The sequence below is a fragment of the Daldinia decipiens genome, assembly GCF_022478715.1.
Source record: "Daldinia decipiens strain CBS 113046 unplaced genomic scaffold F4813scaffold_23, whole genome shotgun sequence".
NCBI lineage: Eukaryota > Fungi > Ascomycota > Sordariomycetes > Xylariales > Hypoxylaceae > Daldinia > Daldinia decipiens.
Genome location: NW_026054566.1, coordinates 64,310 through 85,101, shown reverse-complemented (window position 1 = coordinate 85,101; position 20,792 = coordinate 64,310). Strand labels below are relative to the sequence as shown.

General features: G+C 48.2%; 6 protein-coding genes across 6 annotated transcripts; 3 read left to right on the top strand and 3 right to left on the bottom strand.

Moving 5' to 3' along the window:
- Positions 1-1,175: 1,175 nt before the first annotated feature.
- Positions 1,176-3,269, bottom strand: F4813DRAFT_131639 (uncharacterized protein). Its single transcript, XM_049238726.1, has one exon. It carries the CDS (start codon positions 3,001-3,003, stop codon positions 1,459-1,461), a length of 1,545 nt encoding a protein of 514 aa, XP_049098288.1. The 5' UTR covers positions 3,004-3,269; the 3' UTR covers positions 1,176-1,458.
- A 1,062-nt stretch (positions 3,270-4,331) lies between these two features.
- On the top strand, positions 4,332-7,990 carry F4813DRAFT_397533 (P-loop containing nucleoside triphosphate hydrolase protein; the record flags this gene model as incomplete). Its single annotated transcript, XM_049247949.1, has 2 exons — positions 4,332-5,472; positions 5,538-7,990. The coding sequence occupies 2 exons, from the start codon at positions 4,332-4,334 to the stop codon at positions 7,430-7,432; spliced, it is 3,036 nt and encodes a 1,011-aa protein (XP_049098287.1). The 3' UTR covers positions 7,433-7,990.
- F4813DRAFT_363905 (carbohydrate esterase family 9 protein) lies at positions 7,494-9,791 on the bottom strand. Its single transcript, XM_049243761.1, has 3 exons — positions 9,401-9,791; positions 8,022-9,335; positions 7,494-7,951 (listed from the first exon to the last, which is right to left on the bottom strand). The coding sequence occupies exons 2-3, from the start codon at positions 9,086-9,088 to the stop codon at positions 7,705-7,707; spliced, it is 1,314 nt and encodes a 437-aa protein (XP_049098286.1). The 5' UTR covers positions 9,089-9,335; positions 9,401-9,791; the 3' UTR covers positions 7,494-7,704.
- A 231-nt stretch (positions 9,792-10,022) lies between these two features.
- F4813DRAFT_363899 (glycoside hydrolase family 3 protein) lies at positions 10,023-14,310 on the top strand. Its single transcript, XM_049243760.1, has 5 exons — positions 10,023-10,576; positions 10,671-10,789; positions 10,867-12,132; positions 12,183-13,408; positions 13,463-14,310. Exons 1-5 carry the CDS (start codon positions 10,527-10,529, stop codon positions 13,568-13,570), a joined length of 2,769 nt encoding a protein of 922 aa, XP_049098285.1. The 5' UTR covers positions 10,023-10,526; the 3' UTR covers positions 13,571-14,310.
- A 381-nt stretch (positions 14,311-14,691) lies between these two features.
- Positions 14,692-17,278, top strand: F4813DRAFT_131520 (p53-like transcription factor). Its single transcript, XM_049238723.1, has 3 exons — positions 14,692-15,128; positions 15,264-16,598; positions 16,665-17,278. The coding sequence occupies exons 1-3, from the start codon at positions 14,989-14,991 to the stop codon at positions 16,780-16,782; spliced, it is 1,593 nt and encodes a 530-aa protein (XP_049098284.1). The 5' UTR covers positions 14,692-14,988; the 3' UTR covers positions 16,783-17,278.
- Position 17,279: 1 nt separating this feature from the next.
- F4813DRAFT_131562 (hexokinase) lies at positions 17,280-19,656 on the bottom strand. Its single transcript, XM_049238724.1, has 3 exons — positions 18,846-19,656; positions 18,218-18,790; positions 17,280-18,155 (listed from the first exon to the last, which is right to left on the bottom strand). The coding sequence occupies exons 1-3, from the start codon at positions 19,439-19,441 to the stop codon at positions 17,678-17,680; spliced, it is 1,647 nt and encodes a 548-aa protein (XP_049098283.1). The 5' UTR covers positions 19,442-19,656; the 3' UTR covers positions 17,280-17,677.
- Positions 19,657-20,792: the final 1,136 nt, after the last annotated feature.

The following is a 20,792-nucleotide window of genomic DNA, read 5'->3' as shown; positions in this document are numbered from 1 at the left end:
CTATTAGGTAGTGTATGTACGCGAGGTCTGGTAAGGTCTAGAGGTAGACGTCGGTTTTTGCTAAACTAACGCTCTTCGTTGCCCTTCTACCGTAACTTGTATGTAAAGGCGTTATTAATTATCTTATTACCTTGGACTCGAACGAGTGTTGGTGGGCAACTCCTGTCGCACGCACACAGAGAGATTAGAGATTTGCTTCTTCCGAGATCTTATAATCCGATAGGGCGGGAATGTCGACAAAGCGCGAAAAACCCAATTGCGAGAATGTAAAAACGGGGGAATTCTTGATGGAGGCTTGGGAGAATCATACGATGGACGAGCGGATTGATGGAATGAGTGTATGTAGCATATGTATGTAAGTAAAAGCGATCGGGCTTAATCGTCACGCTTAGACCTCTTAACGAGCCTTGCCTTCCTACCTGGAACCTGGCTGAACCTGGCTCAACCTGCTTTGGAAGATCTTCGGCTTACCCGTCTAGGCCACACTATTGGTGGGGACTATGGGGATTTATGGGCCATGTTCCACTAGCCACTGATAAGTCTCCAAGTACGTAGTGGCTCAGCCACTTTCCCTAGGTTCGTTCTCTTATTCAAGTATAGCGGCTACCTGCACTACACATATGTATTGTGTAACGGATTATGTCCGTACCTACCTAGGCTTACGTTCCTTACCTTATCCCGTTCAGCCCTTTGTGATATTGTACTAATTGTACTACACTACCCGCATGTACTAATCGCCTGTAAGGTACCTGTATTGAAGATAGCCTAACCTTGTCGTCAACGGGTGGCTGCTCACGATGTTATATCATATTAATTGCATTGATTAATAGTCCGAGTGTTTGGTACAACTTGAGAATCAGGTTCTTAGCAAAACAGGGCAAGTCGTCATAGAGAACGGACCGTTTAGGAACTGCTTAGGAACCTCTTGGGTCCGTTAATCAATGGCCAAGGTCGATTCCTACCCGAGGTTCGTTCCAGCCAATCACAGTCACAACAGAAGCCAACACTGCAATGAGTACGAACATAGTACCTGTTCGGTTCACAATGGTCTAAGTCCTAACCTGACCCACTGCGAGAGTAGCCTATGTATCTTCTCTTCCCCTATGCTAACTTCTTAAGTTCCTAAAATAGTTTGAATGTTTGTACTCATGCGAATTTATATGCACATACATCATCATAAAGTAAAGGAGGCGTTAGGTAGTCAGGGTTGCATAACTCATAATATGGCAGATGGCTAGGAGAAATGCACAACTGGAACCCCAATGTGAATTAACTCCTCCGATATCAAAAAGTGGTATATAAAACTATAAGCAACTGCTTTAAACAAGAAAGTAAAGACCCTCTACATCATTCATTAGATTTTGAAACGCAAGAATCCATCCAAGACGCCAGGACGATAGACTCGGGTCCTTATCAGCCCATCCAGACCTTTCGTTAAACCCCCATATAAGGACATGTCTACCACACTTCGTCATCAGCCTTAACCATTTCCATTGTTGGTGTCTTAGGCTGCAGCTGTTTCATCCTCTTTCGGTCCGCTTTAGTAACCAATGATGGCGTGATAGGAACCACGGGTGAGAATGGTTGGTATGGTGAGTAGGGCACTGGTGCGCCGGTCCACGGTGTCCTAAGCCCTGAAGGCGATAGAGGGAGACTTCTTTCGAACGTTGTTTGCTTGGTCGTTTGTGCCGAAGGCGAACTGATAGAAGGCTCGTAGGCTCGTAGTGGAAGAGAACCACCAGTTCGAATGGCCGAGGGAGCATTTGGCCGCGAGAAGGATCGCTGTTCCGGTCCGGGCGAAGTCGGGAACGTCGCCCCGGGTTTCGGGGATGCTGGAAGAGATGGGAAGCGGCTAACGCCTGGCTTCGGTGATGAAGGCAAACCAACGAGAGGCGCCGTAGACCGTTCTGAAATCGCCGACACCGGGTCAAGCTCGGTGTATTGCAAGTTACTCCGTAGATGACCTAACCGTTCGTCAATGCTCTGTGTACTCTCCGGAGAGATATCCGGTGGAGTGATAGGCGCTATTGGTCCGTGCTGCCTGACTGCCCGTGCATACGGGCCCTGGTCTGTCGGAACTGGGGGTGGAGATGCCGGTGCGTAGTAGCGGGGAGGAATTACTCTCAATTCCTCCTCCTCCTGGCGTGGAAAGGTGCCTGACATAGGCGTCATAATCGGAGACGAGATGCTGATTCCCTTCACATTCTTTTTTCGGGGCGATTTGAAAGCGGATAGGATAGAAGATGCTCGGGACTGGGGCTTTTCCGCTCCAGACTGTGCAAGATCAAGGCTCGCAGGCTTATTCTTGCTTCTCTTCAAGATACCCTGCTTCGGGGTCTGCTGTTGGGAGAGCGGTACCGGTGGCTGGTCCAAAGTAACGCCTGCTTCCTTCGCAGCCTCTTGCTCTAGTACAAGCCTGTACATTTCTTCCAGCTGCTGCTGCGCCATTTTGCGATCTGCTGCAACGACTCGCGGATCGACTAAAGGATTTACACCAAGTGTACTTGTGGAATGAAGTGAGGGGACAATGTAAGGGCTCGTCGGGCTTGTCGGGCTCCTTACACTTATCGGTGTTGGTGGTGTTGGGTAAGAAAAGTTTTTGACGGGCGATTTGGGCGGATCGAGACCGTACTGAGGCTGGCCGCCAGCTTGCCCAGGTGGTAAAAAAGCGAATTGGTATGGGAACTGGCCTTCTAAGTCTTCCTCTCCTGCTGTAAGATGCTCACGACGCTTCTTTGCCAAGAGAAGTATAATGACAGCAACTACAACGAGCGAAAAGGCATATGATCCGACTATGCCACCAATTTGCGCGGGAAGGTAAGATGTATCTCGAAGGGCTCCAGCCGAGAGGGAAGGGCCGTCTTCGGGCGTTGGAGCCGGATCAAAGTAGTTGCTTTGGAGGTCTTGTATTACAGAGGCAGAACAAAAAGGAGCGAACGTCGGGAAAAGAAGAAGCAAGACAAACCGAAGCGAGGACGGCGTGCTATAAAGCCCTAGTTGCATGGTGTGTGGCCCAGATCTTCATGAGATATACTATATCCCGACTCCTTAGTCAAACCTCCTGGCGGATCTATCGAAACACATTCTGATGGAAATCCGACAAGGTAAGATGTAGAGTCGGGAGGACAATGGGTATATAGCGGCTGGTGATGTTCGGCAGTGTGTCGAAGTGGGCCGAAATGTACCATGCTAACAGGAGCAGATAGGCGCTTTGGATGTGAACTGGCCTCTCACTCGTCAGCCCCCCCCCAAGCACTTGGCTCCATGCATAATAGCCCCCAGCGAAAGCGCCCAGTGAGGGTGACAGATTGCCATATTCATATCTGTATGTAGAAGGCAGTGGTAAATCCCGTTCTTCCAATTCTGGTTGGAGGACAACATCGTAACGACAGGGGACTTAAGCGCCGACGAGTTAAGCGTCACGGCTGATTGGGTGCGGATTCAAGCAACATCACCCAACCCCACCCTTCAACCCTTCCCCTTGCGCTTCTGCAGGCCACTCTGCCTCTGTTCCCGCCGATTGGCTAGACTAGGCTCATCCGTACCGACAAGTTTGCGAAGTTTGAACCCCGGCTATGCTACGCACATCGACATGAACGAATAAAATGGCGATCGTATGCCTCAACCTAGTCTTAAAAGATGATAATAAAAGGTGAGAGCTATCCCCTTTCAGTCTCGTCACATCTGTGACATTATTAAGTCTTTGAATGGAATCCTCTTTTTATCATGATTTTGGTATAGTCCCGTGAAGTGACTGACATAGATCACAATGAAGCGATGTGCGGTTACAAGGCGGAATTGTTTGGCGAAACATGTTTCTTGGGATCGTTGATATGATTGGCCGATAGCGAGAAACATAATTGCCTCACCCCTAATACTAGTTGGTGATGCAATTGCTGATGGATGGAGGGCAATGCAAGGCGCGGAACTTGGAATCGGGAACTTGCCAATTTGGGGTCTAAGCTTCTATGTAATCTTATGGAAGTACATTATGTATGTATTGTACAATACTAGCATAAGCCCCATACATAATTGTATAAGTATAATACGGCCAGTATAGCTAATACTATCACCTGACTTGGCGATCTGCGGATGATAGGGTTAATCCTTAACGCGAAGCTTCAATTCCCAACCGAAAACAGCCCGTCGCGTCTGCGTCTCTTTAGACGCGTTCGTTCGTATACCCAATATAACCTGTCTAACGTCGACGCAGTCTTAACGTTGATGTGACCTATGACTTAAGAATACTACGGTCCAAGTATATAATCCATACACTAATCAGATGTTTGGCACTTCAAATTTATTATCCCGATGAGCGAGTATCTCCAGCTATGCCGGGTACCGAAGGCAATAATTTATTCAAATCGCTGAATAAAGCACAATCCCGTGCTGTTAGCTCCCGCGCACCGACAGTCGCTATATTGGCTGGTCCGGGTAGCGGCAAGACTCATACTCTTACCTCTCGTGTCGTTTGGCTCATCGACCATGTCGGAATTCGACCATGCGATATCATCGTCGCAACCTTTACCGTCAAGGCTTCAAATGAGATGAGGATGCGCATCGGCCAGGCGCTAGTAAATGGTCGCGAAAAGAAGATTGTATTGGGCACTTTTCACAGTATTGCTCGCAGATATCTAGCTACATATGGCCAACGTATTGGGCTGGATCCCAAGTTTGGCATTGCAGATGACTCAGACTCGAGGGCCATTATCAAGCGTATCTGCGAGAGGCTCGATGCTCAAATCGATCCTGCTATGGCTCGTGGTTGGATTAGCAAGCGCAAGGCTAAAGGAGTTTCCGATGAGCAGGCCGGCAAGACCAAAAAAAGCGATGGCATAGAATCGAAGGCATTAGAGCAATGTTATCAAGAATACCAAGCCTACCTCGAACGGTCGAATCTGCTCGATTATGACGATCTTCTTACCCGTTGTGTTGAGCTCCTTCGCAAATGCCCCGATTGCGTCCGTAACATCGAGACAGTCTTGATCGACGAATATCAAGATACGAACGGGGTGCAGTATGATTTAATGAAGCTTTTCGCTCAGAAGAATCGATGTATAACAATAGTTGGCGATCCGGATCAGAGTATCTATGGTTGGCGATCGGCAGAAATAAGAAATCTCCATCGCCTACTTCGTGACTTTCCCGGTACTGATGAAATATCTCTCGAGGAAAATTACAGGTCATCAAGCTCCATTCTCGACGTGTCCTTGAGTGTCATTCAGCAAGATGAAGCAAGATATAAGAAAGCCTTATTGCCAATTCATGCCAAAGGTACCCGGCCAGTTCTTCGCATGCTGAAGAATTCTACGGCAGAAGCAGATTGGATTGTCTCGGAAATTAAGCGGATTAAGGTAATGTCTGGGAATATGATAAATTCTAATGACATAGCGATCTTGCTCCGGTCTGCCTCGTTATCTAGGCGCATAGAATCTGCTCTGGGTAGAGAAGGTATAACTTACAAGATGGTTGGTACGTATTATTATGATCGCGTGTACTTATTTACATTATTCCTCATGCTAATGTCGAGTTCTTAGGCGGTTTTAAGTTCTACGAGCGGGCTGAAATTAAAACTATATTAGATTACTTACGGGTAGTCTATCAGCCTGATAACAATGATGCTCTTGCACGGATTATGAATATACCAAAGCGAGGCATCGGCGATGTAACAGCTAGGTCACTTCTGGAAGAAGCTGAGCGCAACTCTATGAGCCTCTGGGAGTTACTACGAAAACATTGTCGAGGTGAGCGAACAGCAAAGACGACCATTAGAAAACAAGCAGAGCAGAAGATCAGCGGTACCCTTATTAGATTAATCACCAACTTGCAAAGTAAGTTGAAACCGGGCGAAGGAACTCCCGTTACTTTAGTTGAGCTTATCAACCAGTTACTCAAAGACCTACAATTTGAGAAGCACCTAGAGGAGACGCATGGACCCGAGTATGAGTTACGATGGGCAAATGTTCAAGAATTTGTGAGCCTCGCTGCAGAGTTCATGAATCAGGATAGGCCGGAAGAAGAAATGCTTCCAGTTCTTGAAGATACCCAGCAGGCGTCAGACGACGACGCATTGGCACGATTCTTGGCGAATGTTTCGCTAGCCTCCGACAAACAGACTGATGATAAGGACAAGGATGGGAAGCCTCAAGTCACAGTCTCTACAATACATGCCGCAAAGGGCCTAGAGTGGCCTGTCGTATTCATCCCGGCAGTCTATAAGGGATCTATACCGCATATGCGGTCTGATGACGACAATGAGGAGCGTCGTCTACTATATGTAGCGATGACCCGAGCACAGGCTTTACTCTATCTTAGCTGCCCTTTATATTCTTCTAGCGAAAGCAAAGAAGCCCTCCAGGTCTCTCCTTTCGTTGAAAATCTCCCCCCCTCGACCTTCCTTAAGAAAGGACCGTCTCTTGACCGTCCAATTGTATCGGAAATAGCCAGGATACTAAGAAGGGAACTACCCTCGGAAAGTGCCATCTACAAGAGCATACCAATGATGACGGTTATAGAAGACAATCTCTACCCAGTCGACCCGAGCCAGGCGCAGGAATCTTCCAACGCCTCTGAAAACGGGCGCGGATACACCCAGCGTAAACGGCAGAAACTAAATCCCACAAGTGCTCAGATCGCCGAGGAGTCAATCGATGGCTGGGCCGCTCCGTACGCGACGACAATGCAGAGATCTTCTTCATTTACAGTGCCAGCTGCGGCACCGCAGCCAGGTTTTACGACGGCTGGGGCTCACTATGCGAGCGTTGGTGAAGCTGAGACAACTAAAATCACTGGAAAGGCCCTTCAAGGGCCAGCAGCAAAAAGGCCCCCAACAAACCGAGGCCCTTCCCAAAGGAGTCTAATAGGTTACGGATACGGTGTGACGAACCATGATAAGTCTAAACAACTCGATAATACCGTAACGGCCGTGCCCCCAAAGTCAAACCAACACGTGAGGTGCCCCCCTCGCCCTTACCAGCTTCCCCGAGGTAGTGGGCAACGCACAGGATCCCAGGTGGTCTCGTCAGCCGTGGGATTGCATCAAATACAACAAAATACCAACACGGAGCCTTGTCCGCCAAGTCACAAGTTAGGCTCCGCGAAATTATCAAGTAGACCTCTTACAAATAGCCAAATAATAAAGGAAGAGCCACCGCCAAAGCCAAAACAATATACGTGTTTCTCAAGCTCGCCGACTAAACCGCAGCCGGCAGGCGAGCCAGAACCCGCCGAAGAGGAGAACGAGGTGCCAGCAGAGGAGCAGACACGTCCCGCAAAGAGCTTTCACGCTACGACAGTGAACTACGGGCCGAGCGTTGGTTGGAGAGGTGGCGGCATTCAGAAACCAGCGCCTCTGGGACGAAATGGCATTACCCCCATGGATCGTTTGAAGAAGCCCTTCAAGTTGACTGTCAAGCGACCTAACGTAATGTAGATATAAACATGCTTAGAACATAGAGGAACAATCAGCATAACAAATTAGCAAAAATATTTAACTTTCTCAATATACTAAGGTGACTAGGTATCGCAATGATAGGCTCTTATCCAAGGGAGATCTTAATATAAGTCTTGTCTACCAAGCATGTAAACCGAGTTCTAACAATATTCTATGCCGATATAAATATATCGCCTGACTCCGTGACCTTCGGTTACAAGATTTTCATCGTTTCAAGTATACCTGTCCGTCATCCTTCCTCCGGATTCTAACTATGAGCGACTGAACACTTTCGTGCCAAACTTCCATACCTCGTCGACAATGAGGTCGGTACGGTTCTCTGTTCGCTTCTCCGACAATACCACCAAGTCCGCATCCGCGCCGTCGTCAAGACACCCCTTGATACCCTGCAGGCCTAACATAGCGGCCGGCGTCGATGTGACAGCCTTTAGGGCTTGGGGTATGGTTGCACCAGACCAGCTGAGGAAGTTTGAAACACATTCGATCAGTGTTATCGAACTAGTAAATTAGTTAGCCGCACCGTCATTTATCGGGGAGCATAGACGTTAGTATATAAGTTAATCCTTACCTTCCAGCAATTCTGTCGGTGCCCTCTAATATCAATTTATTGCCCTTCTTCACGATGTGGCTTGCGCTCTCGCCGTTGGTCCACTGGTAAGCACCATCCGGCAGGCCGACCAAATGCATGGAGTCAGTGACGAGGATGAACCCGTCGGGATGGGCGTTGAAGGCAATCTTGATTGTTGTGGGATGTAAGTGCTCCCCATCAGCGATAATGCCAAAATAGGGACGAGGTAAGCTTTCTGCCAGGCCTAGGACGCCGAAGATGCCGGGATTTCGGTGGTGTAGGGGTCGCATGGCGTTGAAAAGGTGTGTGATCATCGTCGCGCCAGCAGCAACGGCTGCCGATGCCTGTTCGTATGTGGCTTCTGAGTGTCCGATCGAGTATATGATGCCCCGTTTTGTGAGTTCAGGGATTAGTTTTGTCATCTGTCCTCGCTCCGGTGCAGCGGTAACCATCTTTATCGGCGTAGGACGGAATGCATCTTCGTGGTTAAGATTCTCTGCTCCATAACATTCCTCTAGATCCGCAAAGGTCCCGGCTTCTCGTATTACATCCACATTGTGGACTCCGTTCTTAGTTGGACTTAAGAACGGGCCTTCGCAATGGGCACCGAGAGATTCCGCTCCATCCTCTGCGATCTGTCGATATCCTGATGGGCCAAGATACGGTAGGACCCGTTGGTATAGTTCGCTCCGTTGGCTTGTGATCGTAGGTATATATGATGTGACGCCCGTTTTGACCATCTGTTTATTCAACTCTTTGATCTTCTTGGCGTATACAGCGGGTTCGAGAAGAGTCGAGAAGTTGAAACCGAAGGCTCCGTTGAGCTGGCACTCGATGATACCAGGAGATAAGATACGACCACGGAGGTTAATAACCTCGTCTGGGACGATAAAATCGTCGTAAAAAGCAGCTTGGCTTCTGATGATTTTTCCAGTGACAGAATTAACCCATAGGTCCTCATCTAGTAGTTTATCGCCTTTCAATATGCGACAATTGGTGAACTTGGTGATGCCATTTCGACCACCCCTTGGTGTCGACTTAGGCGACGAGGGTAGAGAGTGAGGCATGATGAGTATTGGAAGATAAGCGAAGAAATTGTATATATCACTTTGATATATTCTGTGTTATGTCTTATCGAGTAGTAGGACTATTGCCCCTCGAGCGAGTATTATTGTCTCCATGAACGAAACAAGCCAGAAGACGGGAAATAGCTCATACATATGTATTTATTTACTCATGATATCACAACGTATATCCGTCTACGCCGAAGGGTTGCCGATGTTGGGTCCGAAAACTCGGCGTGTGGGATGCTAACTGGGAGGCCAAAACAGTGTCACTAACAAAGCCAACGACAAATGAGGTCCCCTATTTTCACTTACACAATACCTAAACTAGTGGAGCTAGTCAAACGTCAATCTTGCGATTGTGACAAGTCAAACCCAGTTTTGTGAATGGACTGATGCCAATTTGCAGGCCAATGGTAGGAACATGTAACTAAAGAGACTGGTCAGCAACCTCTAGGCGTTTCTAGGCCGAGGGGTTGGCTACGAAGAGGGTGTGGCAATCTAGTTGACGAGAGACTTGTGTGAGATGCTTGATACACTGTTACCATCTGTGGACGGTCGTCGTTTATCGTTGGCATCCTTTGGTTGAGCTTACAACTGTTACAGTAGATCAATTTCTCTGTGACCATCCATTGTAAAAAAGTAAGAGGCAAGAAAAAAAATGGCCTGTGGAATTCCTACATAGGATGCCCGTAGTAGTGCCTAGTTTAAGAGGTAACGTTGCGAAGTGGTGGGAAGGTTTCTAGAGGGGAGAAGCCCCGATAAGATCAAAGTTACGGATGAAGAGATTACCTATGCATTTATTGTATCTTAGGTACATACAGGTGAGAATACATACACTACTTCGCACATAGCAACTAAAATTAAAGCGGAATAGCGCTGTTTCCCCAAAAATGGCCCTATGTTCCGGCCCTCTCCAGAATTAGGTACCATGTACTGCTTATCTGTTTCAAGCGGCTCCAGGGGTTTTATCGAGAATATGCCCCTAAATCCGCGGCTTATGCATGCTACCGCCTTATTCTGTATCTCAATTCTACCTACCTATACTACCCTCCACCTCTGTAAGCTGTCAGTAACACACCACATTCTCATTATAGCGGATCTTATGGGTCTATAGGCAGTCTGTAATTCTGTAGTCTACCATCGTCAATTCTATTCTCGCCCTTTCTCATTCTCGCCAAACCGGCCGTACCGCGCGAGGAGAGCTGCACCACATCGGGTGTTTTGCCCGAGGCTCTACACACTCGCTCTACATACTCCAATTTCACCAACTTAACACTAACCCGTCTGGTGACTTTTAGTCTTCTCACTCCTTGTTACCCTTGTTGTTGTCGTTGTTGTTGGATGGAGATAACCCGTGCTTATCTTCCGTGCTTACATCTTTTTGGTTCAGGGTGTCTTTGACTAGTATAGCATCAAGTTGTAACAATACGACCGCAAAATGACTAAGTCGGAAAGTGAACTCGACCCACTATGGCAGAATCTCGATTGGTACACTCCCTCTTCACCCAGAGCCTCATGGCTAAGCTTCGGCCGGGGCGGTCCGGCTGTATGGCCAGAACACTTCGCTAATTCTCTCCTATAGGGCTATTGGCCAGATGTTGATTATGGGATGGGATGGCACAGAAGTAACACCCCAAATCAGAAATCTCATCGAGAACCACCATTTAGGTTCAATTATATTGACAGCTAAGAATCTCAAATGTACTTTCATCTCTAAGAGCCACATTGATACTTATAGAGTATTATATAAAGAGGATACTGACTTATATACTACATAGCTGCTGAGCAGACTGCTTCTCTAGTCCAAGAACTTCAGACAATAGCACACCAAGCAGGACACCCTCAACCTTTATTAATTGCCGTTGACCAAGAAAATGGGGGTGTCAATAGTCTATTTGATGAAGACTATATCTGTCAGTTCCCCAGCGCGATGGGCGTCGCTGCTACGGGGAGCACAGAGTTGGCCTATAGCGTAGCAAGAGCTACAGCAACTGAAATTTCTGCCGTTGGAGTCAATCTTATTCTCGGTCCTGTTTTAGATGTCTTGACCAATGCTCGACACCAACCCCTCGGCGTTCGGGCTACTGGGGACGATCCTCAAGAGGCATCTCAGTTTTGCATCGCTGTCATCAACGGGTTTAAGGATGCTGGCGTAGCTACCTGCGGGAAGCATTTCCCGTCCTACGGGAATATTGACTTTCTCGGTTCTAGCTTAGACATGCCTATCATCACTCAAACTCTGGAAGAACTTAACCTCAGTGCTCTTATACCGTTTCGGAATGCCATAAGTGCTGGACGTCTAGACGCCATGTTTGTCGGTGGGTGCGGGATCCAGAGTGCTGGAATGAATGTCATGCATGCTTGCCTATCAGACCAGGTCGTAGACGACCTCCTGAGAAACGAACTAGGATTCAAAGGCGTCGCCATCTCGGAATGCCTCGAGATGCAGTCGCTTATACAAGAATACGGAGTAAAAGGGGGTACTGTAATGGCTGTCGAGGCAGGTAATGATCTAGTGCTTCTATGCAGAGCACACGACGTACAACTAGAGGCCATTTCGGGGCTAAAGTTAGGCGTTGAGAACGGTATTATATCGAAAGACCGGATCTATACTTCCCTGAAGCGAGTGTTGCGGATGAAGAGTGTATGCACGTCTTGGCAGAAGGCACTGAATCCTCCTGGATTATCGTTACTATCCAAGATACATCCTACACATCTTGCACTCTCTCGGAAGGCGTACGATCAATCAATTGCAGTCGTCCGGGACAAGGACAATCTACTTCCCCTTTCGCAGAGCTTACTCCAGGAGGAAGAACTTTTACTACTGACGCCACTGGTCAAGCCCCTGCCAGCTTCGGCAGCTACTAAAAACATGTTGGAAAAGGGTAACAAAGCCCCCTCCCTGCACGATAAATGGATTCACCAGGAGCGTGGAGCAATCATGAGTGGAGAAGGCGTCTTTCGAGAGTTGGGTAGATCAATAGCTCGTATGCGCAATGGTAAACTTCTTCACACATCATATACGGCAAATGGACTCAGACCAGGTTAGAAGAATATTTGCCTCGACGCTAGAACTAAGCTAATAAATCCATAGTTCACGAGAATCTGATTAACAGAGCATCGGCGATAATTATAGTTACAGCTGATGCTAACCGGAATATGTACCAAACTGGATTCACAAAGCATGTAGCAATGATGTGCCACATGCTTCGTGGGACCGGCCAAAAGAAGTCGCTCATAGTGGTTGCGGTCAGTTCTCCATATGATTTTGCAATGGACAAATCCATCGGGACGTACGTCTGCACCTTTGATTTTACAGAAACGGCTATGGCTTCTCTCGTTCGTGCCTTGTACGGAGAGATCATCCCTCAAGGGTCGATGCCGGGAACTATGAGGAAGAGTAAGAAGGTCTCCAAGACAAGACAGCAGTGGCTTGTTGAGAACTACGACCGCGAGCGAGATGCTGCTGCCCTGGAGGAGCTGCTAAGAACTCTAGCTCGCTCTAGTACACCGAGTCTTCCATATCTCACGGCAGGGGCTCATTCATTTGAGTTGTTTAATACGCATATTGAGGAGGCACACTTTGTCGTACGGAACAGTAGCACAAAAACATTGTACGGTTTCGTAGCTACGTATTACATGAAAGGGGTTGGCGCCATTGGCGCTCTTTTTGTCGATCCGGCGAAACGAAATGTATCGATTGGCAGGTCACTACACCGTCGTGCGTTGCGAGCGTTACTTCAGAAGCCAGGTATCAAGACACTCCAACTTGGGCTTACATTCCCGGGAGTGTTTCCAGGAGTACCTGTCGATGAAAGCGGGAGTAACAAGAGCTGGTTTAACAACGTCGGTTGGGATACACAGTTCCCGAAACGACTGACGAACATGGCCATCGAAGATCTCGGAGCTTGGACAGCACCAGAAGGCCTTCTACAAAGTATTCAGCGGGCGAGTCTTAGCTTTGACTTAATCCACGGACTCGATAACGCCGAGTCGGTGTTAAACCATGTAGCAACACACGCAGGGCCCGAGGTCGTGGAGCTTTATCGATTTGCACTACATGAAACGAATACAAGTGGAGTAGTCCGAGCTAAGAATTCAATGGATAACCTGTTAGGAACAGTCATCATCTGCACAGCAGGAAGTCGCCTGTCGACATATATTCCTCCACTTCACTCGGCTAGCGGCGAAGATATTGGTGGCATTATCGCTCCAATAGTGCCTTCTACAGCACAGTCAAGATTAATCCTGCAAGGGCTAGTATTCATGGGCGTAAGACAGAATAAGGCGCACAAGTCTGCAAAGAGTATCCTCAGCTGGGTAAGTAATCTTGGAAGTTGTATTAGATATGACCATTGCAGCTAAAATGTCTAGGTTCTTGACGAGGCATACGAGCCACTTGCGGCCATGGGCTTCGACATCCAACAGACGTTCGACGAGATTACAAATTCGCCAGAAAACGTGAGTATTTATCCCGCCTGAATCTTAAACCACGCTTGCTAATCTGGTGGGTTTTATGCAGTGGTCTGACTTAAGTTGAACCAATGCTCTTTCAGGACCGGTGTAGGAGGTTACCGATTAAATAAACGAATAGCCTTTCGCCGAATCCAACATTTGTGGTACCCCTTTTCCACCTAGAGAAGTAGAAGTAGGTGGGGATCCGGTGTGTAATGCGCTCTGTTCTAATAAGAGCTGCGAAACATGTCTCTCTCCTGTGATTTTATATTCAAGGCGAGCGAGCTGGAGTTTGGGGGCCTAGGGGGTGCCTTTTATCCAATCACGAAATGTTTCCTGAAGCTTTTTTGAATCCTAAAACATATTTGATCGATTGAATTTGAGTCCCCGTTGCGGCCGTCCCTGGTTAAAAATAGAATCGCGGCGTAACTATGTACAGGCACCGCCTTCCGGATTCCCCCTCCCCCTAATTGAGCTTTGATCTTCACGACGAATAGACAAGAAATGATAACAAGGCTGATAACACAATTATTTGCATCACAACGCGATCTACCTAGCTCTAATATGTAAGAACGGACGTACATGCAAGAAGAAGCACCGAGGGTTTGGGTTGGAGGCAAATGATTAATGACAGATGATTAGGCAGGCTGATGATTAGGTAGATAAAGTCTTTCGGCAATGTGATGATATGTATATCTCCCCAGGAGCCAGGGGGGCCGGTCCTGTCACCCCACCCAAATATTCTATTTAACTCGTTCCAGAAGGTAGAAATTATATCTGCAGAATCTATGTCCGTAATGCTCCACTCTCCAAGACTGAAGAGAGACACCGATGAACCTTTAACGGTCTAGCACGTTTAGCACTATTCTATTCCCAACATTACTACTATGTACAATACATTATGTAGTAGAGATCCCGAGAACCCCTATCGAGCCCCATTTAAGTATCATCCGGTCTATTACCCCAGAGCTTTGCCTAGTATGTACTACACCAAGGGCACTGGGCACCAAGCACCAAGTCGCTCGCTGTAAGCATCGTGCTTACGCTTGTGCTTGTACCTAACGGGATAGCTTTTACTTGAACCTGGTCGTGAACAGACCAGCCACCTCCACCCCCTTGGTTCTTGGCTCAAAGCTATCACCTAATTGACTGTTTCGCGCCTCCGCCTCCACCTCCGCCTCCGCTGCGCTCTCTTCGTCGTAGATCACAAGTACATTATTCTAACGTCCTAACTCCAACATCTACCAGGTCGCTGATAACCTTACACTTTGACATTGCGACCGCTCCACTTGCTCCGGCGACGGTGAATGCTAATCCTCGTGTCCTCCCACTTTTTAACACCGTCCTATTCGGTAATCAGGTCTACGTCAGCCTCAGCATAAGCACGAGCATAAGCACAACCTCCGGCCGCAAAGGGTCAAAGGGTATTAGCCCTTTACGATGCGATGGCAACTTTCAACTCCATGCCGGCGCTGCAGTCAAGCGCCAGTCCAGGAGACGCCGCCATGGGATTAAATACTATGTCAGGGTCCGGCCTAGGCATCGAGCCTTTCGAACCCGATCTCAACTTCGATGAGTCAATGCTGTAAGTCACACTTGGTGATCCATCTCACCGCTGCCGTCGTGATATTTCCGTGGGGGCGATGACCGTTGTAAAGTTAAGATACAAGTAGCTCGTGAGCTCGTGTAAGTAGCAATGCTAAGATCCAAGTAGCGAAAGCGTCAATAGCAATTTACCTCCTTTACCTTTTACTCCCTCTTACGACTTCGAAACCTTCTCGACAACGTTCGAAGATCCCTTCAACTACTCGAAACCATACGAGGCCGCGCCGCATACCGAAGACTTCCACGATGAAGGGTCATCTCCGCAGCAGCTGGATGACAAGCTTCTTGGCTTCTCCGCGACGGCCGCGAAAGCTACCCCCCTAGATGATGCGTTAGGCGCATATTCCGAGGTATCCATGTCTGCGGAGCTATATGGCATGTTCTTCGTTGCCGAAGATGTGTTCGGCGGCGACTCAAGCGGTCGGCCTCTAGAGCTGACGTGTTACCGACGGAACTTATGGCAGTGTTCGGGACAGATAACCATGCCGCGCCACTGCACGCAGGTCGTAAATGAGCAAGGCCGTGCTATACCTATTATAGAATTCTTCGCTTCGATATCCGCCAAGGAGAGCATCGAGGGCAAGTCCACCGAGATTATTTCTATCCCGTGGAAAAGCAGCAATCCGGCGTTGGGCGAAGGGCAAGAAACCAAAGTGGCCAGCGCTCCGCCGAAAATTGCTCTCGACCTGACCGGCGGCCAGGAAGTCGACGGTCACCGGGTCAGCATACCGGTCTCCTGGAAGCGCTTACAATTCAAGAGCGCAACGGCAAACAATGGCCGACGAAAAGGACTACAGCAGCATTATGTGGTTCAGATCAGTCTCTTGGGAAAGATGAAGACAGGTGGAGAGTTTATGAAAATTGCAGAAATCCAAAGCGGCCCGGTCATTGTGCGAGGGCGCAGCCCGCGAAATTTTGATAGCAGAAAGGACGTACCTCTCACCGGCGATAAAAAGGCTCCTAGTAATGGGGATCGAGCCCGAACTCATAGCGACGCAAGTACAGCATCGAACTTAAAGATAGAGCGGACAGATTCCTCACACGGATTACCTAACTATTCATCGTCATCTCTAGGCAATACGACGCCTACGCCCTCCTGGGGAACCCCTTCGACGCCTGCATATGGTGGGCAAACAAATTCTCAGGCACATCCAGCCAAGAAGATAGCACTCTCTCCAAACATAAACCGGCCTCCCGTTCCGTCTTGGGGCAAGGAATTGGGCAAGATGCATGCGCTAGGCAGCCATACGAAAAGCAACCCGCCAGCACCATCCGTACCGATCAATCTGTCTCTATCCGAGGACGAACGAAGCCCAAATAATCGCTCTACCTCGGACTCGCTCACCAGCCCGAGGCTGCACCGGACGTCCACAAGCCATGGCGCTGCCGGTAGCCCGATAGAAGAGGAGGAGGAATTATACGAATATTTCCCGCTAAGCGTAGATGATTGGTAAATACCACAGTCCAACCACCTCCCCCCTTTTCACCAACAAACGGCGTTAATAATTATATATAGGACACCTCTAGTGGATACCGTATACCGGCCTCATATAGTTCACCACATCGCAGTGCCACAAGAAATAAAGGCGCAACAGATTAGGAATAAGTCTAAGAGATATTTCTCGGCAGAATAACCAACAGAATATTTGCTCCCTCCTCGAGCAAGAATGTAGACGGATAACTAAAAAGAAGATTAATTTAGCGAACAACAGTTTGGAGTGAGCAACGGCATTCTAATCGGAGTAACCAAGCGAAGCGCTCTGACGATTACGGCATGACGCATCTGGGCGTTTTTTGTTTTGAGGGATTACCTTATTTGTATCATGAGCGTATATTCGTTCCGAAATACCATGCTTTACTTCAATACGTGTATGTAGTATATGGCGGGGACTGTTGGGGTCATCGTGTTTTATTTATTGCCCTCTTTGGCTCTCTAAGGGATACCGGCCGAGCATACAAAATTAGCTTCAACAATATACCCCTTTGATGATATACTCATCATACGCTTACCTCGTTCGTAGGCTTGTGTGGGGATTTATAATAATATAAGGAATAATATAAGGGGATACTAGTTGCCGTACTTAATTGGTCTAGACGATACTAAAGGAATATGGATTTAGTTATTTTTGAGTATTTTATAGTGACTTAATGTTTTGATGCGCTGCTAATTGTTAGCCGCTTCAAGTAGCTAGCCACATCCGACCAATACACGTTATGATCCGTTTGCGAGCCATGATATCTCTCAATTATGCTATGTAGCCGTAAACGCCTTCTAGTATATATACCCGCCTCAAAAACTCATTTGCTTGTTTACTTGATCGCTCGCTTGACCAACCCAAACACCACATGCCACCCTTCCCAGTGATGACTAGACAGTTCAAGCACTCTGTGCTCTCCGCTCTTGTTTCTTCCCCGGGTAGAATGCATCGACAAGCGTTTTCGGAGAAAACAGCACATGAAAATAAAAATATAAAGATGCAATATTTACAGGATAGATGACTTTCGTATTACCATTAAAGCTTCCAATTATTATGCCTCGGCGGCTGTGGCACACGCGAGCGCAACCGCGGCGCCAATGATGGAGCTCTCAACTGTCGGGACCAGGTCCACGGACCCGACGTGCTCGCTGTGCAAGACCAAATCGTCGATGTACCGTTGGCACGTGGCGCGGTACTGCGGGTAGTGCTCGATAACGGACCCGTTGAATGCCACTTTTGTGCTGACCTCGACCTCTTTCAACTCCTCATCGATGGAAGGCGACGGTAGGACTACGGCGCTATCATTCGAGGGTGTGGGTTTAGGAGATGCCGCGGCAAGTTCGGCTTCCGTCTCGTGTCGTAGCTCCCAGAGCGAGAACACGGACGCAGCTAGGAGGGCGGCGGATCGTCGTGATATATATGTTGCGAAGGTACGGATTGCGGTTATGTCGGAGAGGGTAGGCGATGTAGTGGAGGGATGATGCGTTGTAAATTGCGATATGGCCTTTTCAAGAGTAGGTGACGTATCCCTAAGTGTATGCGTTAGTTCAAGCTTCACATATATTAACCAGGTCCGTCACGTGGTACTAACTGTTCGATCTTTGATAGTAATTCTGTGTCCAGCGAGTACGGCTTCTCTAGGGATGGTGGTAACTGACCACCTAGTAGTCCAACGGTCTCGACGGCGTCGACTATAGCGAGCCGACAGATCTCTCCAAGGTAGTAGCCGCTAAGTAAGTGTTCAAGTGGCTGAAAGTCGGGTCGTGGGTGGGCAGCGCTCAGGAGTTTGTCCCACCGTGTTAAGGGCAGTATATCCTTCCCGAACATTCCTAGTTCCGTGTTCACGATAACGTGGCTGGCTGACTCGAACCAACTGTCTGGGCGTTTGCCGTATTTAGACCGGCTGAACGCCGACACTGGCAGGTGGACTGCGATGTTAGTGCCGGTTCCCAGGATCAGGCCGAACCGCGTCGAGGCGTTGATGTAGGCCTGAGATAATAATGTTGCTGTGCTGTCATTTACAATTGCTTCAAGTTGAACATTAAGGCCTCGCTTCTTGCAGGCGAATTTGATGATCTCGCCTAAGTCCTGGCCAAGCAGGCCATTAGTAGCTAGGAAACCTTTACCCATGCCAAGCAGAAGGCCACTGCCCATCGATACTTGTCTTAAAGCGAGTTGTTAGCACTAGTATATATCAAGACCGAGAAAGGTATACGTACTCTACGGGGAAACTCCAGGCGAGGCCCATTGGTATTACGCCCTGATCATGTGAGATGTCTTTTTGGATGACCTCGTAGATACGAGCTGCCATCCAGTCGAAGAAACTCATCCCCTCGAGCTTCTTAATTTCTGGTGTAATCTTGAAGCTAACCATCCGAACAATCTCACTCTCCCTCCCAGTTGTTTCACGGCCCCTTAGTTCCACCAGCGAAACCCTCAGCGTCGAACCCCCGACATCGAGAGCAAGATATTGGCCTCGTTCTTTTCCAGTCGGGAGCAGGTGGTTGAACGACGGAAGCATGCATTCCGTATGGGTATGCAACCGCTCCCGAAACTGACGCTTGAGGTTTGACGAATACCTGCTCAGTCCGTCCCCATCAATAGGACCTAAAAAGAGCTTCTCTGCCTCCTCTAAGAATTGCTCGAGAGTTCTCGACGGGTATATCTTTCCGTCGACATTGTGTTCCTTCAAAGCCCTTGGACTGACCCAAAACGCAAGGAGGGCCTGTAAGAAGGACCTCCCGCGCAGAAACGACTTTAGAGCCGCTAATAGCGATTTTTTCAACGTAGTCATTGCAGAAGTGAGTGGCTGCATGACAACGTACGGGTTTGCGGATCTAGTTGGGGATAAATATAAGTCATGAAGGTAACATAGGCGGACGTGGTGAGAAAAAAAGGCAGCTGATATCCAAAGACGAGATGTCGGTCTCGCCTTCAAGCAGCATTCGTCATGTTCCAGTAGAAACAGGCAATTAGAGACAAGAGAGTGAAATGTTTCCTTAGGGCCGCGTCAGGGCTCGTATAGGCGGGAAAAGGCTAGAGCGGCAGAAATGAAACCTGCCGGTCAAATTCGAAGTTAACGAGGTGACCCCGTTGGTTGGATCTAGCAATGCACGATCCCAGGAGAAAGTAAAGAATAAAGAGCCAAGACACCGGGTTTGAGAGTCCGGGGGGGGGGGGTTCTGGTAAGACCCAATGGGTTACAGCACGAACGAAGGGGTACAATAGTAGCGAATGGCAGCTAAACTTTAACAGAGATTGATACGAGGAAATAACGGTTACGCTCGAGACGGGAGTATGTAGTATGTCGAGATAGACACATGAAGTGAGCTGAGAGGGACTCAACCTTAAAACACACGCCCCTGATTGAACGTAGCTCTAGGTATGCTTGTAAAGAAAGTCCCAGGGTCCTGCTACCACACAACACGAAAGGGAAGAATGATACAATAACAACAACAACAACAACCACATAAACATGGACAATAACCAAGGACGATAATAGTAGCAGTAGACGCCCCGGCGATATGGAATAGGACGGGACGGGATGCTAAGAAAGTGGGCCGCAGGCAGATCCAGCGCCACTGTGTCCTAGACTGGGCAGGTGACTTCGAGATGCTGGTGTGATATTTGGGATCTTGGTGATATTGAGGGTTACTTCTGCTTGCCTAGCTTGGTGGTACTCACGTAGCAGCTATAATACTAGTCGAAGCAACGAGCGCGCACGCACATAATATACTACATACATACCATAGGTACTACATGTAAGTAGGACATAGATTATGTAGATAGGAATTGCTGGGTGCTAGGCTGGGCTGGTGTGGGTTTTTCCGTGATAGGTAGCAACGAACAACGATAGTAAGAGAGTAAGTAGGATGCTTCAGCGCAGAATGGAATATGACCAGGGTCTAGGCTCGAACAGCGCAACCAATGGGCTGGCGAAATCAGGAAGGACAGGAAGGAGACGATTACAGAGCAGGAAGAAGAGGAGGAGGAGGAACCATAACGGTACACATTGTCTCACCTTGGTGGTTGTTGTTGTGCATATCTGCCATTCTGGGTCAATGTTTCTAGATGTAACGTTGTAGGCTCTAGAATTCTGTTGTGAAGTTTCCTACCTTCCAGGTCCAAGTTCCCAATTAGTGAATTAGTGAATTAATGATCCATAT

Excerpts from the sequence above, each read along its gene's own strand:
- F4813DRAFT_131639 (XM_049238726.1), bottom strand. The coding sequence starts at position 3,003 with ATGCAACTAGGGCTTTATAGCACGCCGTCCTCGCTTCGGTTTGTCTTG.
- F4813DRAFT_363905 (XM_049243761.1), bottom strand. The coding sequence starts at position 9,088 with ATGCCTCACTCTCTACCCTCGTCGCCTAAGTCGACACCAAGGGGTGGT. Across the intron at positions 7,952-8,021 it reads ACCGACAGAATTGCTGGAAG|TTCGATAACACTGATCGAAT; the intron begins GTAAGGATTAAC and ends CTAATTTACTAG.
- F4813DRAFT_363899 (XM_049243760.1), top strand. The coding sequence starts at position 10,527 with ATGACTAAGTCGGAAAGTGAACTCGACCCACTATGGCAGAATCTCGAT. Across the intron at positions 10,577-10,670 it reads CTATGGCAGAATCTCGATTG|GGCTATTGGCCAGATGTTGA; the intron begins GTACACTCCCTC and ends TCTCTCCTATAG. Across the intron at positions 12,133-12,182 it reads GGCAAATGGACTCAGACCAG|TTCACGAGAATCTGATTAAC; the intron begins GTTAGAAGAATA and ends ATAAATCCATAG.
- F4813DRAFT_131520 (XM_049238723.1), top strand. The coding sequence starts at position 14,989 with ATGGCAACTTTCAACTCCATGCCGGCGCTGCAGTCAAGCGCCAGTCCA. Across the intron at positions 15,129-15,263 it reads AACTTCGATGAGTCAATGCT|CGTCAATAGCAATTTACCTC; the intron begins GTAAGTCACACT and ends AAGTAGCGAAAG. Across the intron at positions 16,599-16,664 it reads CCGCTAAGCGTAGATGATTG|GACACCTCTAGTGGATACCG; the intron begins GTAAATACCACA and ends AATTATATATAG.
- F4813DRAFT_131562 (XM_049238724.1), bottom strand. The coding sequence starts at position 19,441 with ATGCAGCCACTCACTTCTGCAATGACTACGTTGAAAAAATCGCTATTA. Across the intron at positions 18,791-18,845 it reads GCCTGGAGTTTCCCCGTAGA|ACAAGTATCGATGGGCAGTG; the intron begins GTACGTATACCT and ends ACTCGCTTTAAG. Across the intron at positions 18,156-18,217 it reads TTACTATCAAAGATCGAACA|GGATACGTCACCTACTCTTG; the intron begins GTTAGTACCACG and ends GCATACACTTAG.